The 21,516-nt window shown below is 41.6% G+C and overlaps 1 protein-coding gene across 3 annotated transcripts in view; it reads left to right on the forward strand.

Moving 5' to 3' along the window:
• The window catches only part of LOC114550980 (neural cell adhesion molecule 2), a 344,160-nt gene that overhangs the window by 253,212 nt on the left and 69,432 nt on the right, over positions 1–21,516 (forward strand). For all 3 annotated transcript variants that reach the window (XM_028572034.1, XM_028572035.1, XM_028572036.1), the window contains exons 4-6: positions 6,578–6,784; positions 12,780–12,923; positions 15,645–15,782. In XM_028572034.1, the coding sequence (XP_028427835.1) occupies positions 6,578–6,784; positions 12,780–12,923; positions 15,645–15,782 (489 nt within the window). The remainder of the gene's footprint in view (positions 1–6,577; positions 6,785–12,779; positions 12,924–15,644; positions 15,783–21,516) is intronic.

Genomic DNA, 21,516 nt, shown 5'->3' on the forward strand with positions numbered 1-21,516 from the left:
AGATAAATAGCCACCGTCCACCTTCAAAAGTCTGTGGGAGGAAGTGTCTGTGTCACTCTTTCTTTTGCCCTTTTCCAACTTGGGCAGTCGCGCTTAGGAGTGGGCTGAAAAGCAGGGCAGAATAGTCAGGGGCAAAAAGCAAAAGCCCAGTAAAACTGAAGTGAACCTGTTTTAAGTTGGTGAGTCTCGCTGTATGAATCAGGCCCACATAAATATGGAGAAAAGCAAGGAACAGAAAGCACAGCGGGGCAATTACATTTTATGGCTCGGGCTGTTTGAGAGGAAAGGCAGAACGCACAGGTGAACGTGTTCTTTAGAGAAGAACCTTAGTGAAATCAATTCACTTGTTCGATACAGATCTTTCTTGTTTCAAACGTTTGCTGGGAAGAATTGGCAGCTGTGAAAAAATGATTGAACAACTCCTTTCTTCCAAGAGAACAAAATGTTTCTTTCTTGAAAATTGTTCAAACAATCAGTTTCAGGTCAAAAGTAGGTCCTGGTATTAAGTTCCTCTTTTTGTGTATCATCCTTGTCTTCTCCCAAATGTTTTTACTTTACACTACCTAAACTGACAAAGAGGCTTTTTCACTTTCCTTTAAAGCCCCTTAAATTGTAGTTTTCATCTATACCCTTAAATATTTATCATTAAATATGCAACGATCAAAGTTTAAGTTTGAAAAAAACATCCGTGGGCATTATTTATTAAGAGTTTAACAGACAAAAGCTCATCTCATCTGGTGTGTGGGTGGGATTTGATCAGACAAAAAACACAAATACAGAAATAAAACTTAAAATAAATGGCAAAAATAATAATAAGAAGCTGATAAAGAAAATGTGTTTTCTGGGCCTTTAGAAAGCAATTCTGACGAAAAGGTATATGTGATTACCTTTTCTTAGTGCTATATTAATTGTTTACCATTCTTAGACATGATTCCTACAGGAAGACCTTTCAAAATTCAAAAACTATTCAAAACTACTATGTTTCTGATGGTACACTTGCAGGTCCATGCATATTCTTTTTGGTTTAAAGTCACCGAAGACGAGTTTTCTCAATCAGCTTCTTAGTAATTGACGGGATCCGACGTGAGCACAAAACTTTCTGCCAAAGTTTGAAGTGAGCAGGATTTTGTCGGGATCAGATGTCACGCCCCTCCTGTGTGCAGGTCCAATTCAAGCAACGCGTGACTCCTGAGTGTAATGACAGTTGTGGTGCTGTTTCAATCAAATCTGATCAAACCACACTCGCACATTCCTGGTAAAACAGATTAGCCTTTAAGTTTTTGATCGTTAAACTCTTCTTCGATAATAACTAAGCTTTAACTTTGGATGTTGGTTAACTGGTCACAAATGTGTAATGTGTACAATTTTAGCTGTAGACTGAATTTCCCATCATGACTAAAGAGTACAAACATGAATTATTGTATGAATTATATACAGTCAATTTAATAGTCTTTAAATGTTTTTAGTATTCATAAAAAAAAGCTTTATCTTTCATCCTCAGAGTGAATGATGTGGCAGCTATTCATACATTCTTGCTTTTAAGTAGAAAGTGTGAAAGACAGAATTAGCTTTTATTCATCACCTCACTGTATAGAACGTTTTTTTTTTTTATATAACGCCTTCACAGCGAAGCGCTCTTAGGAGATGTTTTGCAGCGGAGATTTGAATTGAGGCCATAGCGTGGAAGGTATAGGGGGTCAGGAAGAGAAAAGGAAAACAGTGAGAGTGAGAGGCGGAAAGAAAAAAAACAGGTGAAATAAGCTGCAGAGCGGGAGGGAGGGAGCGGACGGCTGGAAAGATTGTCTTTAGAAAATAGTCGGCTCTAAGTGGTCTGCGAGGGAGAGAGAGAGAGAGAGAGAGAGATACACATTGCATTTGTGCTAGTGTCACCTTTCACCCCGAGTAAATTTGGTTTTGGTTTGTTTTTTTCCATCATTGTTGTGGGAAAGGTCAGAGGCATCTATATAGGAGATGCATGCAATGAGGGATTTGAGCATGCATTCAACTCGGTACGCTGTTTTTTTTTATTTTTTTATGCACGGATAGGTTTCAGTTTTCTGCTGCACGTGTGTCAAAAATCCAGGCCTGGTCATAAAGTACTAATGAATATTACCAGATATATCATATAACCACATACAGATGCAAAAAACATGTCCCTTTATTTTTGGACCACTTTCATAAAATCGTCAGTGCTCCTTGGCATAGATCTTGCAAGTCTCTGGAACTCAGGTGGATGAACACCATTATTTAAAAGATATCTTCTTTCGTTTGGTATTTTTCCCCCATGGTTTATTTATTAGCATTACTGTAGAAACCAAACCCCATATATACACGGTATATATACACCCACAAATGACATTGACCAAAGGTTGAGAATGGAAGCTACAAACAAAAATAAATACATTAAATAGAACTGACAGTCCTCATTTGCTGTTTAAATTATGTAGGTAATGTCTACTGCGTAACACTATGTGCACAACTTGCTCCGCTATTTTGGAGGACCGTTTTTTTGTTGGTGACAAGCTGTCAAACCTGCAGATTTATTACACAGACTTAAGTTCCTGGATGGTATCTGATACAATATGCCCCTACCAACATAGCCCCTTACATTTCATTAACGCACGGGTGTCACACATCTGTCTAAAGTCTCCCATTGACACTCAAGATAATCTTTGCTCTCATCAAACCATTCAGTGACCCTCTTGCTCGCTGTATGGAAGCGTCTCCATTTCTCAGCTTTCTCCAGTCAAACTTGGAGTTTGTGTTACTGTCTGTATATTACTGAATAAAACATGCAATAAATAGAAATCTTTAGTCATTACTGTACATTCATGGAATTGTATTTCCTTCAAAACCTATAGCAGGGTCTTCTTAATGTTTTTTAAGCCAAGGACCCCTTAACTGAAAGAGAGACAGATCAGGGACCCCCTACTACGTATATTGTATAAAATGAAGTTGCATATTAAACTGTCCCTACAATATCGTGTAGGGTGGCCTAAAGCCTTTATACGTACTTTTTTTGCATACAATACTTAGCTATTAAAATAGCCTAATAATTGTTGGCATGATGAACATGATGATTATGAATCATGTTTTATTGTTAAACATACATGTGTCACAATTAATCCTTAGGATTAGCTGTATCTGTGGATGGCTACCTTAGTGACTACCTTACCTATAGGCCAGTAAGCAGTGGAAATTTATATTTGCTAATAATATGTTGAATTCATGTTAAGACTTTTACATTTTTCTAAAACTTTCAGAAATTAACAATAATTTGGAGGCCCCCCTGCATCGACTCTGAGGACCCCCTGTTGAAGATCCCTGACCTATAGTAAAACTCCTCATTACATAGTCTTTAAAATCACCAGATAAACTTTGCGACAATTGCCACCAATCACACAAGCACATCATTATAAAAGTAGTTATCCTCAAGGAGTCATCTTTTAAAATGCTCAATTAGACCTTTTGTCAGGAAACAAACAAACCACAGAGAGAATGGGTCTCCTGTCAGGGTTAAATGAAGCTGAGCTCATGGCGTGACAAATAAGGAGGTGGATAAACTGGCGTTTAGGTGTGTGTTTAACCCTCCCCTATGACTGAGGTGGCAGAGAGCCAGAACAAGCGTTGGCTGCAAAATAAAACCAAGGAGGCTACAAAGGCAGCCTTGCTGGTCAAACGGGATCTAACAGCTATTATGTTTCCATGTGGTTTTCTTCAGATATGTTTAACTAGAGCAGGGCAGGTCACATCACTTGTCCCAGTACGTCCACGTCCATCCATTGGCCAGACATTACAGAGCAGACGGCGATGGAGGGAGAGATGGAGATAAATATGTAACCCATAATTTTGACATCAAGCTACACACATACATGCTGACCAGTGTGAGTCCTTCCCTGCTCAGCTCTTGTTTTCTGCGCTGCTATCTACTTCCCCGGAGACCTGAATCAATTACTACCACGGCTCCAGTGCCAGCCACCGTGGGGACGTGGGAGGGTTTCAGCTTGCGCTCAGCTAATTCTGGCGCCAAGGGGCACGTCTAGTCGATAATCTGCCTTGTGCAGGAGGCTTAGATCGCTTCAATATTTCAGTTGCTTCCTCACTGCTAAGGAGGATCATAAACATTGTCTGAAATACCTACAAAGCTTTAAAGTTTTATATCCACGTGCAGTTCAAAATCAAGCCGAAAACAGAGTGGAGCTGTCGCTTTCATCAGCAGTTATCGGAAGCCGGCGATCAATCGGCGCGCTGCCGTGTAGACATTTTGTGAGCACGTTGGAAAAAAAATCGCCATTGTCTTTCCACTCTACCTTCAAAAAGAGTCAGTCATTGAGCGTTCTCTCTCGCCTAGAATCAGTAATAATGCCAGAGCTTATGCAGATTTCAAGAGCGGTTTGACAGAAATTTCCACCAGCTATTTATACAGTTATAAGGACACAAACACAGGGAGGCAGGGCTGAGCGTGAAAAACAGGGCAGCACGCTACACACTCCTGTCTTCTCAGATCATCTGCGAGGCAAATGGCCTGTCGCCGCGCTAGCTACATCAACTTTTAACATATTTAGCTGTCTCTGCTGTCAACAGACTGTAAAATGGTAAGAGGTGATAACACCCTAATGCCAACAGGTACAAAGAGACACCTGTAGCGATGCTAGACACTTATCTGTTTCTCACAAGTACCCACATGCACCACGAGGCTCCAGTGGGAGGCCATGTGTGAAGGAAAGCAGAGCAATGAGGAGAATATCTTAGAGAGTAATATGATTTCAATGAAATGTCTGATTGCCTCATCAGGTTTGTTGGCCTTGAAACTAAAGAGCAGCAGACAGACATGCCAAGGATGTGATGCTCATGGCGGTTGGAAACATTGCGATGATGATCAGTGTTAGCATGCTGGGGTGTAAGTGGGAGCCTGCGTGTTTTTGTGTGATGCAAAGGGCAGGCATCAAGAGGGCAAATCAGCAAATTTATCATAATTTACGATTATGTACTGGTGCATCAAACTGAGAGATTATTAATAATGTTATAAGCAATTTACATAACCGTACATGCTGGACAAATTTGTTTAGAGAAAAATCCTTTTCCTAGATCCTCACTGTTACCCCTGGGAGCTCTTGAGATGAACCATCACAACCCTCTAAAGCTGGCAGCCGACCAGCTGCAGGTTAAAAGCTTTGCTCAAGGGCATCTTGCTGATAGTGACTGAAGGGGAAAGAGAGCATTCAAACTGCCTGCCTGCTTGCTGCTCTCTCTCTCTCTCTCTGGGTTTATCTCTTGCCTTTGGCTTCTCCCATTTTCCCAACACAACACGTTTGTCACGAAACATTCATTAATTTTATTTTCTGCTCTTGGTTCTTCTTTTTTTGCTCATTTAAATCCAGCGACGTGTCTCTAACGGGCTGGACAAGCCTCCGTCCATCTCTTCTCTTGTTCAAGGCTCTGGCTGATTGATGGGCCAAGTAATGACCCTCCACTGTGACACTTTTATTTGCAGAATTTACAGGCAAAGGGCACCTGCTGCTTACAGATGGCCATATCATCTCCTCACAGTAGCCTGCAGTTCATGTTTCACAGGCTACATATGGATGCCACTTTAATCAGGGTTCAAGTTAGCTTTTGATCAGGGCTGCCATTTGTTTCTGTCCTTAGTGTCTGTGTTTCTATACATGCATAATCTTGGAAATGAGAATGGAATTTACAGCCTACATATGTTCCTACTCCTTTACAGACTTATAAAATATGTAAATCCAAGATTATGACATTATCATATAATTTCAGGCCGTCTGTTCCCTCGACAAGTTCCAACAACAACGTTGGATGGTCCTCAGCTGTTCAGCAGACAGCGGAGCAGCAATGCTATAGTAATGTATATGTAAAACCTTTGTGAAATTCACCAGGAAAATACTGAACATGTTCAATGGCAGCACTGTATGTACCTCATACCCAGCTTTTTAAAGAATCTGATGAAATCCAAAAGATTCTAGAAATCCTTCCACAACATAAGTCTGATTCAATCCTATCTAGTCACTTAGACAAGAATGAATCACTTACAATGGGATAAGCTGTCATCTTAGTGATTTGTCTATCTGATCAAGACTCCAATAAAATATTTGAAGTGGTACATTAGGCTCATCAGCTGCGTACACAAAGCAGAAAAACCAACCAGCCGTTATCAAACTGTGTTGTCTTTCCAGAACGACTGCAGGGTGTGCATCTTTCAGGCAGACTCACTTCATGCAGAGAGATGTCAAGTTAATGTCAGTCATGGGCAATTTGTTATTTTCACAAATAATCTTGGGACTGGAAGGTAACCGGTTCCACTTATTGGACCAATTTGGATAATGCATAAAGCTGCTGGAAGTCAACAAAAGTCAACTTGTTGCAAGGGAAATGCTGAATGTCTTCAAGCATTTTAATGTTGTGAATAGATCCCAGGTGTGAGTGGGAGTAAGTGTGTCTCTTTCCTAAGCAGTGAGCATAAAAAGGACAACTGGATGTTGATGCATGCTAAAAGACAGTAAAATGAACTCATCACAATCACTTCATTTTCTCTCTCTTTCTCTGACCTTGCTCTTAGCTATTGGCGAGCCAGTGAGGCTGGAGTGGTACAACCCTCAGGGCGAGCGCATCATGCCTTCCAAGCGGATGGCGCTCCACACAGAGACGTCACGATCCAGGCTCATCATTTACAACGCCATCATCGAGGACGCGGGTATCTACCGCTGCCAGGCCACGGACGCCAGCGGTCACACCGAGGAGGCCTCGGTCGTGCTGGAGATCTACCGTAAGATTGACAGATCATGTGCACTCACATACACATTTCCCTGCAGATGCTCTAGTGTTTGGCTCCTGAGGAGATTTAGACATGAAGACATGAAGAGAATAAACCTTTCACATTAGTGTTTAATCACAAGGGTAGCCAGCCTATTCATATTCTGAGCCTCACCACACCCAGAAGCTGTGAGAAGATTTAGCTCTATCTGTGTCCATGTGCATTTTAGGTCTATTTTTGCCTCTGACTTTGTGTGTGAGCTCTTGTGAGAGTGTGTGTTCCCCTTGTTCTTGTGATCAAAGTCTAATGACCGCTACTAATGCCATGGGACTCGGATCCTGCCAGGCATAATGAGGGATATGGCATTAAGGCTAACCTGCCTTGCTGACCAATCACTATTTCCTGGGAAAAACGTAATGTTACGAGGCGGGGTTGGCTCAGTGGTTACAGTGACTGTCCCATTGCAGGTTCCATCCTTATTTGTCCTGTCACAGTGTCCTTGAGCAAATTATCCAACTTAACCCCTGCCAGCACATTCCTGTGATTTGCTAAGCATACGAATCTGAAAAAAATCCATTTAGGACCAGTACTGGGAGCACTAAGATCACGGTCTGCATGTATTTTTCTTCTGGGAATGTTGGGCTTTTAGCAACCTAATGGGGAGTTAGACTGCACAACTAAAACAACTAACATATGGTGGGTATTTCAAAGGCTGATTTAAGTATCCAAGATATTCAATTTGACTGATTTCAGATCAAGGAAAAATAAAGAATTAAAGGATTGGGTTTTGCTCTGGCAGATTATTGCTTCTGACAGAGAACATTTTGACACAGCTATTAGAGGGCCATATTTAGGAATAACATTTACAGAATGTACAACTAAACCGCTCAATGAATAAATAAAATATGAAAAATCTAAATCACCCCAAAGATTTTCAACTTTTTTGACTTAATATTAGGTGTCTTGTAAAATCTTGTGTACTTTGACTTCAAGAAAGACTGCCGGCTAATTTCTAGTGATCCTTTACTGCAGTTGCACTTACAAACTCAGCACAGTTTCACTGACAGTGAAAGCACTAATATTTGGGTTCCTTATGGTCAGCAATTGCCTCTCTGACAGATCAAGGCAGCCCATGTCAAGTTAACCCTGCACAGCCCAGTACTTTAAGTGTGGTTTTAAAGATCTGTTTTGGGGAAAAGCTGGACAAAATTAAAAAATCCTAGAATCCTTGCAAGGGCCTTATTTAGGTACAAAGGGTACATTTCCCCAAATTTATAAAAACCTTCTGTTCACAGGTAGCACAGTGACAGGAAAAGTCCTGCTCTGCTTGTTATGGAAGTTTCCTTTGCAGCAGGGGGGGAAATTTCAGAGTTTAGTAAATTGAAACAAATAAGACAGACTGAGACTAAAACCAAGTTGGGTTTTTGTATTTTATTAAAAAAGATATATTTGCAAATAGGATCAACATGATTTCACAAAAGGCCGCTGCCCAGTGTGGAGTCAGTTTCTCAAATGAGTGCACAAGAACACTAGGCTTATATGCATCTTCAGAGTGACAACACACACGCACTTGGATTATTATGACGCTACAATTTTGACAGGCAATCTGATACACATGAAGACAATCAGATGAATACAAGAGACATCTCGGAGCCATCTCACCTCCTCCTCCCTGTACGACTTTCACCCCCCCGTTACATCTTAACTGGCATGAGAAAACTAGAGATAGTTTTAGGGTGACCTTGTACCTTTATCGGTTCAGGCTCACATAATGTTCCAGACTGGATGTCTCACAAAGTTAGAATCAAAATCTGCATGTGGGAATGAGAGACTCTTTCAGCATTTGTGAGAGCAGTAAAGTAGAAATAAAACATAAAAATATAAGGAATTGTGCTTAAATGTAATTTTGCCATTACATGCTCAGCTCGTGTACCGTTATAAGGCATGCAAAAATGCACATGCACACAGTTACATAAGAACCAAATGAATTCTGAGAATGTGAATAACCCAAATACCTAGATACACCGGGACTTTGATCTGGAGTTTCCCCCCCGAGTTTAATTGGAGAAAACGTCACGGTACAGGGATTTGATTTCAGGACACACACACAGATTTATGTGTGCACACACTCTTGAAATCATCACCTGCTGGGTGGTTGCCTTTTTCATCCCCTCCCCGCGAACCATTAGGGGAGACATCACAACCTCAATCACACCTGCCACCACTCAGCTCTCGCCTCATTCACCCCATAACCAGCTTCCTAAAACCATTGTTTCCATGGTAACCGGGCATCACTCACTCTGGCCCTCGGTATAGATTGCATGAGCAGAATGTGGATGAAAACCTGCCTAATGCTCCAGCCAGCCATCCTGCCAGCGCACAGCCGGGCCAGGCAAGGGCTCCTAAGGCCCGCAGTGCACGGGCCTGCGTGCTACATCATGTTGTACATGAAAATTATGACATGTGGGAGGGAAAGTGTTGACATCCTCTCAGTAGTTGCTGATATCTCCATGATGGTGTGTTATAATCATGCTACATGGGGGTGTGGATCAGTTTTGGATCCAAAACGGGTGCCTGGACTTGGGTTAACCTCATACTAGTCTTGCATTGCCAGAACTTCCTCCCCAGCGCTGCAAAGGAGGGTCTGGCTAGTCCACACAGCATTCCTGGATAGGAGAAAAACGTGCTCTGGTTTATTGGCATTTCTTTAAATCAATCACAATCGTCTTGGGCGGACGCAGCAACAGTGCCTCTGCAAAATAGACTTGGGAAGGAACCTTTTTTGATGGAACGTGTGCACGTAGGAAGGCGAGCTCTGAAATTAAAATGGCTGTCGAGTGTGTGATAAGAATTTTACTAAATAAAATCATGAATATAATTTGATTGTCGGTTCTAGGTTGGAGGATGTTTCCCGAATCAAGCGGAGGTTAGAATGCCAACACAAAGAAAGCCGAAGGAAAATGAGGGACATCTGGCGGAACTATCCAGTAAATGAAATGGCGTCGATTTAGACTATTTTAATACAAACATAATGAAAGCTGCTTGCTGGCTTGAGACATGGCTCTCTGGATAGCAATATCAGTTTTTTGGTCCACCACTTTGGTCCTGACTAAAATACCTTAACAACGTTAGATGGATTGCCATGAAATTGTTTACGGACATTCCCGGTCCCCGGAGGATGAATCCCACTGACCTTGGTGCCACCATGAGGTCTATATTTGTGGCTTTTAGTGAAATATCATGGCAACTACTGGATGGATTGCCCTGGAATTTGATGCAGACATTCATGTTCACCAGAGGATGAGGCCTAAAGATTTTGGTGATCCCCTGACCATGAGGCTCACATTTGTGGCTTTTGAGTCAAATGCCTCTTACCTTATGGTGGATTGGTCCCTTATGATGAATTTTGATAACTTTGGTGTTTAGTTCATTGTGAAAATGTAGCATTTAGCATACAGATTTAGAGAGCTTTAAGCATGGCTGTTGTCCACTCTTAGTCTTGTTCTATAATAAAACTCTCGCTGACCCACACAGAAGATGAAATTTTAAATAGTTTCTGCTAAAAGTTCACTAGCAAAATACAAAAATTGCTTTTAAATAACTGCAGCAATTTGCTGCCTATGGAGCCATTCAAGGTAACACAAAACTCATAATAAAGAAAGCCAGTACAATGCCAGAGCCGACTCCTTTCAATTCCTCTTAGTTTATTAATGGACAAAGCGATAATGCTGCAAAGCTCATTTTCCTAAACCAGCAAAATTGGCCAGTAAAGACAGAAAAAAAACTGCCTCCCAGTTGAGAGAGGTCCGGGGAAATTGTCTCGTCAACATTTCAGACACTTATCCTCGCGGTGATGTGTAGGCGAACGACGGAAGAGAAACTCCGGAGTACTGAGTATATTCTCAATTCGCCATTCATGTCAAGTGTGCAGTAGAGGGTTACTTTAGAGAGGATGTTTCCCTTACGGATTCTCTTGTCGAGCAGTGCGACAACAAAAGAGAAAGAAAAGGATACAAACAGAAGTGACATCAGATGTGTTGAAACCTGAGAGAGAGACGGAGGGGGTGAGAGAAAGCAACAGATTTTGGAAATAAAAAGAATGCAAGAGGGAGAATTGATAAGAAACAACAGAGTGAATGACAAAAGCATGCAATGGCATCCTTGAAGCTAATGAAGACACTGAGATGCCGGGCACGTTCGCAGGCAGAGGGTGCAGTCGGGGAGAGAAAGCTCATTTTAGGGAGCAGCCTGGCATAAATCACACGGCAAAATGCTAATGTTGAAGCCTCGCTAACGGAAGAAACTGATAGAGGAGCTGTCCTTGATTTATTCACACCTTCAAAATACAGCACGCAGATGATAGCAGGTGGTAGCAGCACTCGCGGTGCCAGCCCCGCAGCACATCAAAGCCAGCTATCCGAACGAGAGCTGGGTTCGAAGAAGGATCAGGTGCTGTTTGTGGAGAAGTGCTGGTCCAAGAACAGTGTCCCCATGAAAGCAATTTGTCAAAACACCAAATGTTTGTCAAGAGGGAGGACACAGCTTCAAACCGTCACAGAGTGGAGTCTATTATTGAAGCGTTCCCGAAACCATGAAAGAGTGAATCAAAGGCTGCCTGTGTTCTTGTCTAATTCTGCAAATGGAGAGCTCTGTAGAAAAGCTCTGGTCATTGATTTTTTTTTTTTTTTGTCATAGTTGGGATTGGCAGCAAGTATAACGGCCCCCATTCTGTCTGCTGTGCAGCACTGTTTCATGAGAATCGCCTGTGTCCCAGAAAACTGTCAAATCCGGATTTAGATTTTGTTTTATTGGATGTTTGTTTGTGAAACCATCCTTCCATTTTCAAGGCACACATTGTTTCTCATGTGCCGGATACTAAATACTGTACACCTGAATTGCGAGGCATTACATCACATGACAGCCATGCTTTATAATGTAGTTTTTGGCAACTCTAACTGCATGGTTCTGTGGATGGCAAGTTTGGTCGTTCCACGGCTCTGTAGTGGTGGGCAGATCCATCCAAATATCGATAATATCAATACTTTGATATTCATCACTTACACAAAGCACTTACACATTCACAGACAGCCAGCTGTCTGTGAATGTGTAAGTGCTTTCAAGTGCCGCTTCTGTCAAAGCGCAAAGCAGGCACACCTTGCTCCTCCTCCCTCTTCTTGTGATTTGATGTTGTACCGCCACTTGACTCAGTGGCGCCAGGCAAACAAGCAAACAAGCAGAAATTTGGTGATCCTTTAACTTTTCATTCAGTGCCATCATCAGGTCAAATTTTATTTTGTCCAAAACTCTGTATTGTGACCTTGACTTTGTTTTTAGGGCTAATTAGCAACTATAAGAAGCTAACATGCTAAACTAAGATGGTGAAACTGTTAAACATTATCCTGCTAAACAGCAGCTTTTTTAGCATTGCCACTGTAAGCATGTTAGCATCCTGATTTTAGCATTTAGCTCAAATCACCGCCAAGTGGCATGGCAGCAGACTCTTAGACCCCTAACATTAAAATAGTTAATGTTAGGGGAAAGAAACATATTTATATGGCACAAAGACAAATGCCTTTTACCAATAATGTATTCCGTCCAGGGGACAAAACATACTTTCTTTCTCAGTTTCTTTTCTTTTGCAGGACTGTTCTTGGGCTTTTCAGGACAGCAATGTTGGTATGCTTTCAAATAGAGGCCACTGCAACACTTAACTGCATTATAAAAAAAAAAAAATAGCAAAAATAATAGCAAACTACCTGAAAAAGGCAAGCACTCAATTTACGGGATGAAACCCAGAGAATTGAAATGCAATTTATTTTAAAGCAACTTTTCCCACCCCATAACCCCAGATTCTTTCTGAAAACAGTCATAGTTAACAGGACCGTAAAAGCACAGCAGATTTTTTTGTCATTTTCCTTTTGATGTTCAGACCTGCAATAAATTGCTCTGACTGCTCACAGAAGAAGAAGAAAAAGCTCTTCCATCTGCATCTTGTTTGATCTCTCAGAGAGGCTGACGTTTCGGGATGTTCAGTCACCGCAGGAGTTCCGCCACGGTGAGACGGCGGAGGTGGTCTGTGATGTCATTAGCTCTCCGGTGCCCGTGGTGGTGTGGTACTACCAGGACAGAGAGATCACCGAGGAGCACCACAGTAAGTTTTCATGACCATCTTTCACAATTTTCTTGACTTTGATTGCTGTTATTCTGCTATTGTTTTCTTTCTTTCACAAAACCTCACGGCCTAAAAGCAGTTTTCCCCCCTCTTCAGTCAGCCTCATTAACAAGGCCCCGGACCCCCACTGACACTGGCTCTCATGTTAAGTTCTAATAATGTTTGCCTATTTTGTTAACCTCTATTACTTAATTAGATTAATTGGCTGCTTTTTTGATGACTTTAAGTAGGGCAACTGTCAAAGTAAATTCTAGGTACCCTGTGGAGTTTTTAGAGCAATGTTTTTAAGAGTCCCTGTTTTGGGACAGAGGATCCACCTGCATGTCCACACTAGAGGACGGATACCCGAACCGAGCCCTTTGGGCCGGGTTCGGACAGATATTTAGAAATGATGTTCGGGTTCAGGTCGGGCTCGGTCACATCAGCGCGATAAGGCATTGAACATATTACATTTTAAAAAGCTTATTATGTAGGTGCGCGCCTGTGTTAACGTGGGCTTGTTTCCCCAGTTGCGCTGATGTGCTCATCTGTTGACATTTCCAAATGCCTTCCTCCAGTTGTTTAATAAAGCAGGCTTTCCACACAAACAAACGTACATGTGTCATTAGTATGTGAAAAAAAAACTAGATTTTAACTGTGTCGGGCCCGGACATAAATATCTTAATGCCTGTCGGGCTCGGGCTTGGTTCGGTTACTGCTCTGTCGGACGCGGGCCGGGCTTGGACAGAAAAATGCGGCCCGATCAGCACTCTAGTCCACACACAGGTGACATGATACGCTGTTCCTCCGATGCTTTGTGTCGTGATAATGTGCTAAGAAATGTGTGCCAGCAAAGGCAGCAAAGAAGAAGCAAACATGTAAGTTTCAAATTCTTCTGAAACCCTTGCTTTGTAAATGTTTTATGAGGAAGGAAATACAATCAGCGTGTTTATTGGGCATCACGGATACAAAGAAACAATGCGTTTTAAATCTTCTTTTGTTTGTTTACTCCACACGGTACCTTTAAACCAAAAGGCCTGAATGGGAAACATCATTTAGAAAATGAATGGATAGGGGAAGTTTTGGGGGGCATTACATTTTTATTGTATTTAGCTAATTAGTTGCTTTTAATGAATTCACTGAAAATGTGTAATAGTCAGCTTCTTAGTATGGACATGGGGGGTTACATGAACAACAAATAGTCTGCTAAAATTCAAGTAGTTTGGGTTATTTATTTCACATTAGAGATGTATGTTTTTATCCGTATCTGATGAAGCAGATTAGCTGAGTTTTTGAGTGTTTAAATCTAAATAAATAATACCTAAGGTTTATTTTTTTAAGGTTGTTTATTCAGGTATGAATATGTAATGTTATCAAGAAAAATACGTGAAGTTTAAAGAGTGACCTTTCCGGTATAATAACTAGTGTTAAGTATCAAGTTTTGCATTATCAAACTGTCTAACTGATCTTGGTTATTCCAATAGTAAATTGTGATTGTAATAAAAGTTGCAAGTAAGCAGCAATCTCTGAAGGATTACATTTTGAATGTAAACCTGCCAAGCACACTTCATTATTGAGAAGGAAAATGCTCAGTAGTCCTGATGTGCCCAATTCTCACTCTTATTGAAAAGACTTGCTAATGTGCCAAAAATACTGTTCTCGAGGAAATGATATTTCCTTCTTTTGTGTGGCTTCACAATAAGACAAGGATATCAAATTCTATAAATAGAAATCCCATCAGCCCTGGAGGAGGCGTATAACTTGGACAGAAACCGTGTTAACAAGCGACTGAAAAAATGGATTATAGAGCGGTTGCAATGGTGACATTTGAAGATGCTGCTTCCCATGAGATGGAATGCAAACCAGCGCCCGGCAGGTTTTGAAAAGAGCAATTCGTACAAATCGGTGTATGTAAACTCAATCTACGATAATTCTCAATCGCATTGTCAATCATATTCTGTCCCATTTGATCAAAAGCCGACATTTTTTTTAAAGTTCTTCCCTGTTATCCCACCCTTTTGCAAAAAAAAAGACAGGTAGAGGTGGTAGAGATAGAGGGGCAGATTACCTTTCAGCAATGTTATGTTCTGCAGTAGAAGGAACCCTTAGACGTGGATTCATTATTTCCTCTTTCTTTCGCCCTGATTTACAACTCTCCACACCACTTCCCCATCCTCCATCTAGACAAAATGCACGCCTGAACACTGATTAGAAAGAGTGACCCCTTGAATCTGTCACGTTTTTTAATTGAAATCCAAATCTTCAGTGCCACGATGATGATGATGAAACATGGAGAAGAAGGTTTTTTTTTTACTTTTAATCATTTCACTCTAATTACGATGCATGGTTATAAATATCTTTGCTTGAGAGAAATGAGATAGAGGCCTCATCACTCCTGGCCAATCTCACAGTGGCCACAATTGGAGGGAGTCGAGACTATTTGGAACTGTAATTGCGTGAGTGTTTATCTATGTGGACTTTATCAGGTAAATGTGCTGAAGTGAAGATTGACAGTCTAACTAGTGGAGATGGCAATTTTCTCCTGCTGTTTTCCTAACTTTTTCATCTCTCTTCTCTCTCTATCTTACACTATTGTTCCTTTTTTGTTTCCTCTTCTCTCTCTCTCTCTGTCTCTCTCTCTCTCGCTCTCTCTTTCCCCCTCTCTTTCTGTCTCGGCCTGGCTTTCTGTCTGTCCTCTTGTTCTTCGCCCGTGCTGTAAAGGCAGGTTCCAGGTGCTGGCAAACAACAATCTCCAGATCCAACAGGTGACCAAGGCTGACGAGGGCGTGTACCGCTGCGAGGCCAGCGTAGAGGCCCGTGGCGAGATCGATTTTGTGGATATCGCAATGGTAGTCAACGGTGAGTTACAGTTTGAGTCATTACTGTATAGGGTTGGGCATCGTTCTGATTTCGTCAATTCTGATTCCGATTCTTCTTCTGGTTGCTCTCGTTTCCGATTCTTTGAGGGGTAGAGTTGAAACGGATCACATGCTTATTTCATAGATAAGAGTAAAGTTTTATTTAGATGCAATGGTGATTTACAGTTTTACCAGGCTTTTTCAATGTAAAAAAAAGCCACACTAGAGTGCTGCTTACCACGCTCCATGGCTGCAACACCACAAGCGCTTGGAAGTACGGTGGCCGATACGGAAACCAAAACTTGTGTGCGTTAAATTTGGAACCAATGATCTGATTCGAAACCAAACTTCCCAAACGATTCCAATAAAAAAAAAAAGCAATTTCATTGTAATTGTAATTTTTTAAACGATTCCAAGTTGGAACCGGCTCCCGATGCCCAATACTATTACTGTACGATTTGAGATGACATGAGAAAACCAGCTGTACGACTTAGACAGAGCAGTGCTTCAAAGGGAGTATGTCCATGATGGGTTTAAAAAGAATGAAATAAAAGCGGATTCAGGTGCTAAAATATCAAAAATGTTAGTCAAATTCAAAAAACACCGCATTCTGTCAGATTTTGAGGCTTTCTGTTATTAATTGGTAGTCAACCAGCCCTTCATAAGCCCTAAATAACTGGGGAAATTGCAAAAACATAGACGAAATAATGCAGAAAAACTATGAAAATAGTTGAAAATGAAATTTGGTTACATCCCCTTCACGAAGCCTGTAACAAACTGTTGTGTAATACCCACAAGGAGCTCTCTTCAGGAAAATGTGTACTTTGACAGAGACCACTGGAGCGCTAAAATCCCAAAAGTCAATGTTTTCCTACAGAAAAACATTGTAAGTCTTAACCTAAGCTTGGGATGTGTTTCATGGATGGATGTGTATGCTTGACCTACAGGTCTCTCCGCCTATTACATGTGTACTGTATATCTCATCTCAGCTCTACCCTTTTCTCTGGCTTTCATGGCTACAGAAATTGTCGAATGTAATGTTCAAAATGTACAGTACTTTCAGAAATTATGGATGATAATACAGATGCTATTTTTTGGTTCTTGAAAGGTCTGAATATGCGCAGGAATTAAGTGCCAAAGAGTCTTGAATTGCTTAAAATGGCATAGAAGACTAAAGACTAAAACAGCTGTAGGATAGTTGTAGTTGTTAAGCATAATCCTCTTAGAGAGACAGCCCAGTAAAAATAAAATTTCAAGTCACCATCAGCATACACTCTATTGAATACGAATCCAAAGCTGCAAACTCACTGAGAAGTAAAGGTATTCAGTACGGAGCTTTACAGGCAGCTATGCAGAACACAGACACGTTCCTCTTCACACAGTGTCAACAGATTAGCATGCATAAGGGATTGCATACACAAGTTTTCTTGTTACTGTTGCTGTTGTTCCCATAAATGAACACCACTCAAGCAGGATTTATGGTTCTGCCGGGGCTCTATGCATAGCTTTTGCCGTAGCCTACATAAGTGGCCTGAAGTTTATACTTGTGCGTTGGTGTCTGCGTCGTAGCGTATCTCCTTAAGAGAATAGCAGGGCGGGCATGTGTGTATGCTGGGGAGTGTGTGGTTAGCTTCGGATCGAGTAGCGACTCTAGAGCCATGGTGGGAGAAACAGTGGGAGTTTCTCCCCTGTGCTTTCTGACCACGGTCGGAAAACTGTAGCAGGAAAAGTTAACCCTCTCTTTGATTTCATGTTGTTTATGGAGAAGGAGAACCCGGAAATGAGTATGGGTGAAATGCAGTACTATCAAGCCACGCCCATGGGACCACATCGCAGTTGTTGCGGTTAAATTTTTTGAGAGGTGCACGTCAGGCTACGGCATAGGGTCCGTATCTCTACGTACCCACGGCGTCAATTTAACGCGGAAGCATAAATTGGCCTTTAGTCAACACCTGCTGGCGTGCAGGAACCGAGCTGGAAATTTAGGTTGAATACGCAGGCCCTCAGTTGAAATGTAAGAACAGAGTTGTCAGCTTTGACAGATTCGGCTCCACTGACTCGGATAGGTTCATCATAAGCACACTTATCGCAGGTCTGCTCTTTCTGCTTGCATTGGCGTGATTCTTTTGAAATCTTTTTGTTCTTTAGCGTGATCGAAAATTTCAATTAGCGACGTCTTTGGGCTCTGTGGGCCAAAAATCGAAAGGATGTCATTTTCATTTTCTCATTTGTCCTCATTTACAGCGAGTCACCTGAGACGGCTGAGGTGATTGAAATGTGATTCCACTCAGGCCACAAGCGTCGTGTAACGGTTGAACAGCTGCAATATTGTCTCTGCCTATGTAATTCTCTCCCGCCTAATGTAATAGCAGAGTGGCCCGCCCCCCAAAAACTATGAATTGCATTCAATTTAACACACCACTTACCTCACTTCTGAGGAAGATCCAATAAGTCTGCTCAATGAGGCACGACCTATTATTGCAGCGACACGACACTTGCCATGTGGTGCTGAGACAGGACAGTCTGCGGAGGGCTTTGCTCAGCGTCCTGAGAAGAGCGCACACTCTGAGGGGGGAGACACTTTGAAGTGAACTTCACATTCAGCTGATCCCTAAAGACTCTCATTTAGTGAGTTGAACATGAAGGAGACAAAATCTGATTCGTAGAAACCCCATTTTGGTACCACCTGTCTAGGGGATATCGTAGTAGTAGTAAGTTTGTGGAGACCGAAAAAGAGCTAAAAAGAGAATACTTGTCATCAGGTCGCTTGAAACACCCCTTCAAATGAATGCTAATATCATTGTGTCGGCTTGATGTGCAACTAGGCAATTAGCTTGTTACGCTGCCCCCAAGTGGTCAAAACAATCTATCATTGCAGGTTGAATTTTTCTTTCTTTGCAGTACTTGTATCACCTTTCTTACAACCAAAGTTTGTTGTCCTGCAATATGAAGCAGGCATTTGCTCCGAAGTGTCATTTGATGGTCCAGAGAAACTTTAACCAGCTAGAGCTTGCCTAAAGGTAACACAGACTGTTATGGGGCAGGTAAAACAAGCTTGCATAGAGGTGTTTGCTTGTTGTACAACAGCAGCCCTTTTCAGTCTCAGGAGTCTACAGAGTCCCCAAGGAGTTGTTTTCCATGCAGCGAGGCATGTGATGTTCAGGAAAGCCATGTTGCAACTTCTCTATGCTGTCGCCTATAGCCTCACTCATTTGCACAAGCAAACCAATGCAGATCATTCCTGCCCTGAAGCTTGACGTGTTAATCACTTCTTATTCTGAAGAACTATTTTTGTAGCTTCTGAAACAGGTAAGAATGCTGTTCCACTCTCTATACCTTTTTATGTATGGGGCATGTCACTTGGATAATTCAGTAGGGTTGTGGGTTGCGATTGTGAGGGGAAGGTTGAGCATGAATAGTTGTCTTACTGGAGCTAAAGATAAACAGGAAGCCGGCAGGGTTACCAGAGAATATACTGTATCGACAACAACCTGGACTGGTTGAACAACACAGAGGCCCTGAACACAAGCAGAGTAGATTGCTAGGAGGCTCAGGTATATCAATGAGTGCAACAGACTACGCTACATGTTTTATCAATCAGCTGCAGATGGTGAAGTGTTCTGTGTTGTGGGGCCTGGGGATATACCAGTGATGTAAGATAAACGGACAGAGAACAAAAAATAGCCATAATGTCTCTGTCTGAAGACCCCTGGAGGAAGAATAAAGAAGAAAGGATGAGGACTAAACCGATGCAGCGACAGGGCATCTTCAGGCTCCACCTCTTCTCCTGGGGCCCAACATTGAGCACTTCTAGCTCTCTTTTGTGACAGAGTCAGGATTTACCGTTACTCTTCTTATCCTGCCATTTCCTTTTTTTCTTACTATTTGCTGCTTCAGTAGTTTTAGGTTATCTAGCTTGTGACCTATTAGAATAAAGCAGTGTGTACTTGTGACCCATGTGTTGGTCGCCTTTATTAAAAGCGCTGACCAGCACTCTCTCCCTAAATTTAAATCCATTCCAAATGCATGAACGTAAAATGTTTTACACAGAGCTTGATAGCAAGAGTTACATTTACGTAACAGATACCTATAGCTATGAAGCCTATGAAAAGCGCTTAAAAAGCCCTCAGGTCAGCCTTAGAGCTCTTACCAACTTTATTTTAAGGACTCAATTAGCAGACGAGTCTTGCAGAATGACGCTGTAAAGGAAAAGTGAGACGATGTGAAAAGTTTTCCGCTCGGTGGGAAACCTGCATGAAAGGTCTCGTACTTTCCAATGATTAGATATTCAGCCGAAAAAAACATGTTGCATCTGACTGTACATTTGATTTCTTTCATTCATTTTATGGACCTATACAAGTTAAAGATTGCCTCCACTTTTGTTCAAAAAGCATTCAATTCATATTTTTTCAAAAAACCTGCATAAAGTTGCAAACTGTCTGCTGCACAGCCAACTACCAGAGTTGATTGTCTGATTGAACGCTGCAGTGTCTCTATGGTTCATTTTGTTTTATCGTAAAGTACAACTGAGTTTGATCACCACCTCTGTGCGTTAGTTATATTTATCTTGTAGCAGCGATTCAGTATGTCATGCTGTGGTTTTGACACGGCATGTCAGGAGAATGTCAGTTCTTGACGTTTTCAGCTGTGTGTTAACAGACGCTGCTTTAACCAGTCATGCAGAACAACATTTTTCTGAGAACAGGGCTGAAATAGTGTACTGTAGTTGATGAGAGTGGTTTTCTTGCCCATAAGCATGTAGCGAATGAAGCTCCACTGACCCGCTGCAGCTCCCAGTCTCCAGTGTATTATCAAAGCAGACCATAGATGAGGATGATGGCGTTTCAGGGAAGAGGGCCACCCACTCAATGGCTAATCTCCCTGAGGGTAAAACTGGCTCAGTGTCTAGAAGTATGCAGAACACTTCAGGATCTGACCAAAAGTTATCATAGAGGAGTTGTGTAGGCCTTTTATCCACAGTACATTAACCCAATGCAGAGGAAGAAGCTCCACAACAAGGTGTCAAGTGATTTTCAATTTTTGGAACTGTACAGAAAAGTGGACATAATTATGTAATTTACATAAATAACATGAAATGTGGCTCTCTGTATGCTGTCAATAGGCTTTTAGAATTACAGGGCAGTATCAAATAATCTGTGTTCCCTGCGCTCCGTCTCTGTGACACTGTTCAGTTTATCATGGGCATATTTGTCCTTCTTGTCATGACATGCAGTGATTTTTCATCCCTGCACTTTGAAGGGACTCCCAGGAAATGAGACACATAAGTAGACAAAACACATTTTTCATCCCCAGTGTGGTAGCCAAATCAGATAGTCATACATGGCACACAGCCTGGCTTATCTAAAGGAATTGTTAGTCATTTTTGGTTAAAAAAAATAAATAAAAAAAAGTTTACTTGCTTTCTAGCCTAGAGTTAGATAGAATGATACCACTCATTTTAGTCCGGTCAGTGTAAGGCTACAGTCAGCAGCTGTTCATCTTAGCTTAGTCTAAAGACTGGAAATAAGGGTAAAACTGCTTAACTTGCTCACTTATTAACAATTTATATCTCACTAGTTTATTTTGTACAAAAACAAGAACAGTGCCGGACTATTTCTTGGCCAAGATATAGTCTATCCCATAAAATGATGTTTTTTGTTTTAATTAAGCTTTGGACCGAGCCAGGCAGTGACGGACTGGTAATCTGGCATTTGGGCAGATGCCAGAGGGGCCAC

This window comes from Perca flavescens, chromosome 24 (genome assembly GCF_004354835.1).
Source record: "Perca flavescens isolate YP-PL-M2 chromosome 24, PFLA_1.0, whole genome shotgun sequence".
NCBI lineage: Eukaryota > Metazoa > Chordata > Actinopteri > Perciformes > Percidae > Perca > Perca flavescens.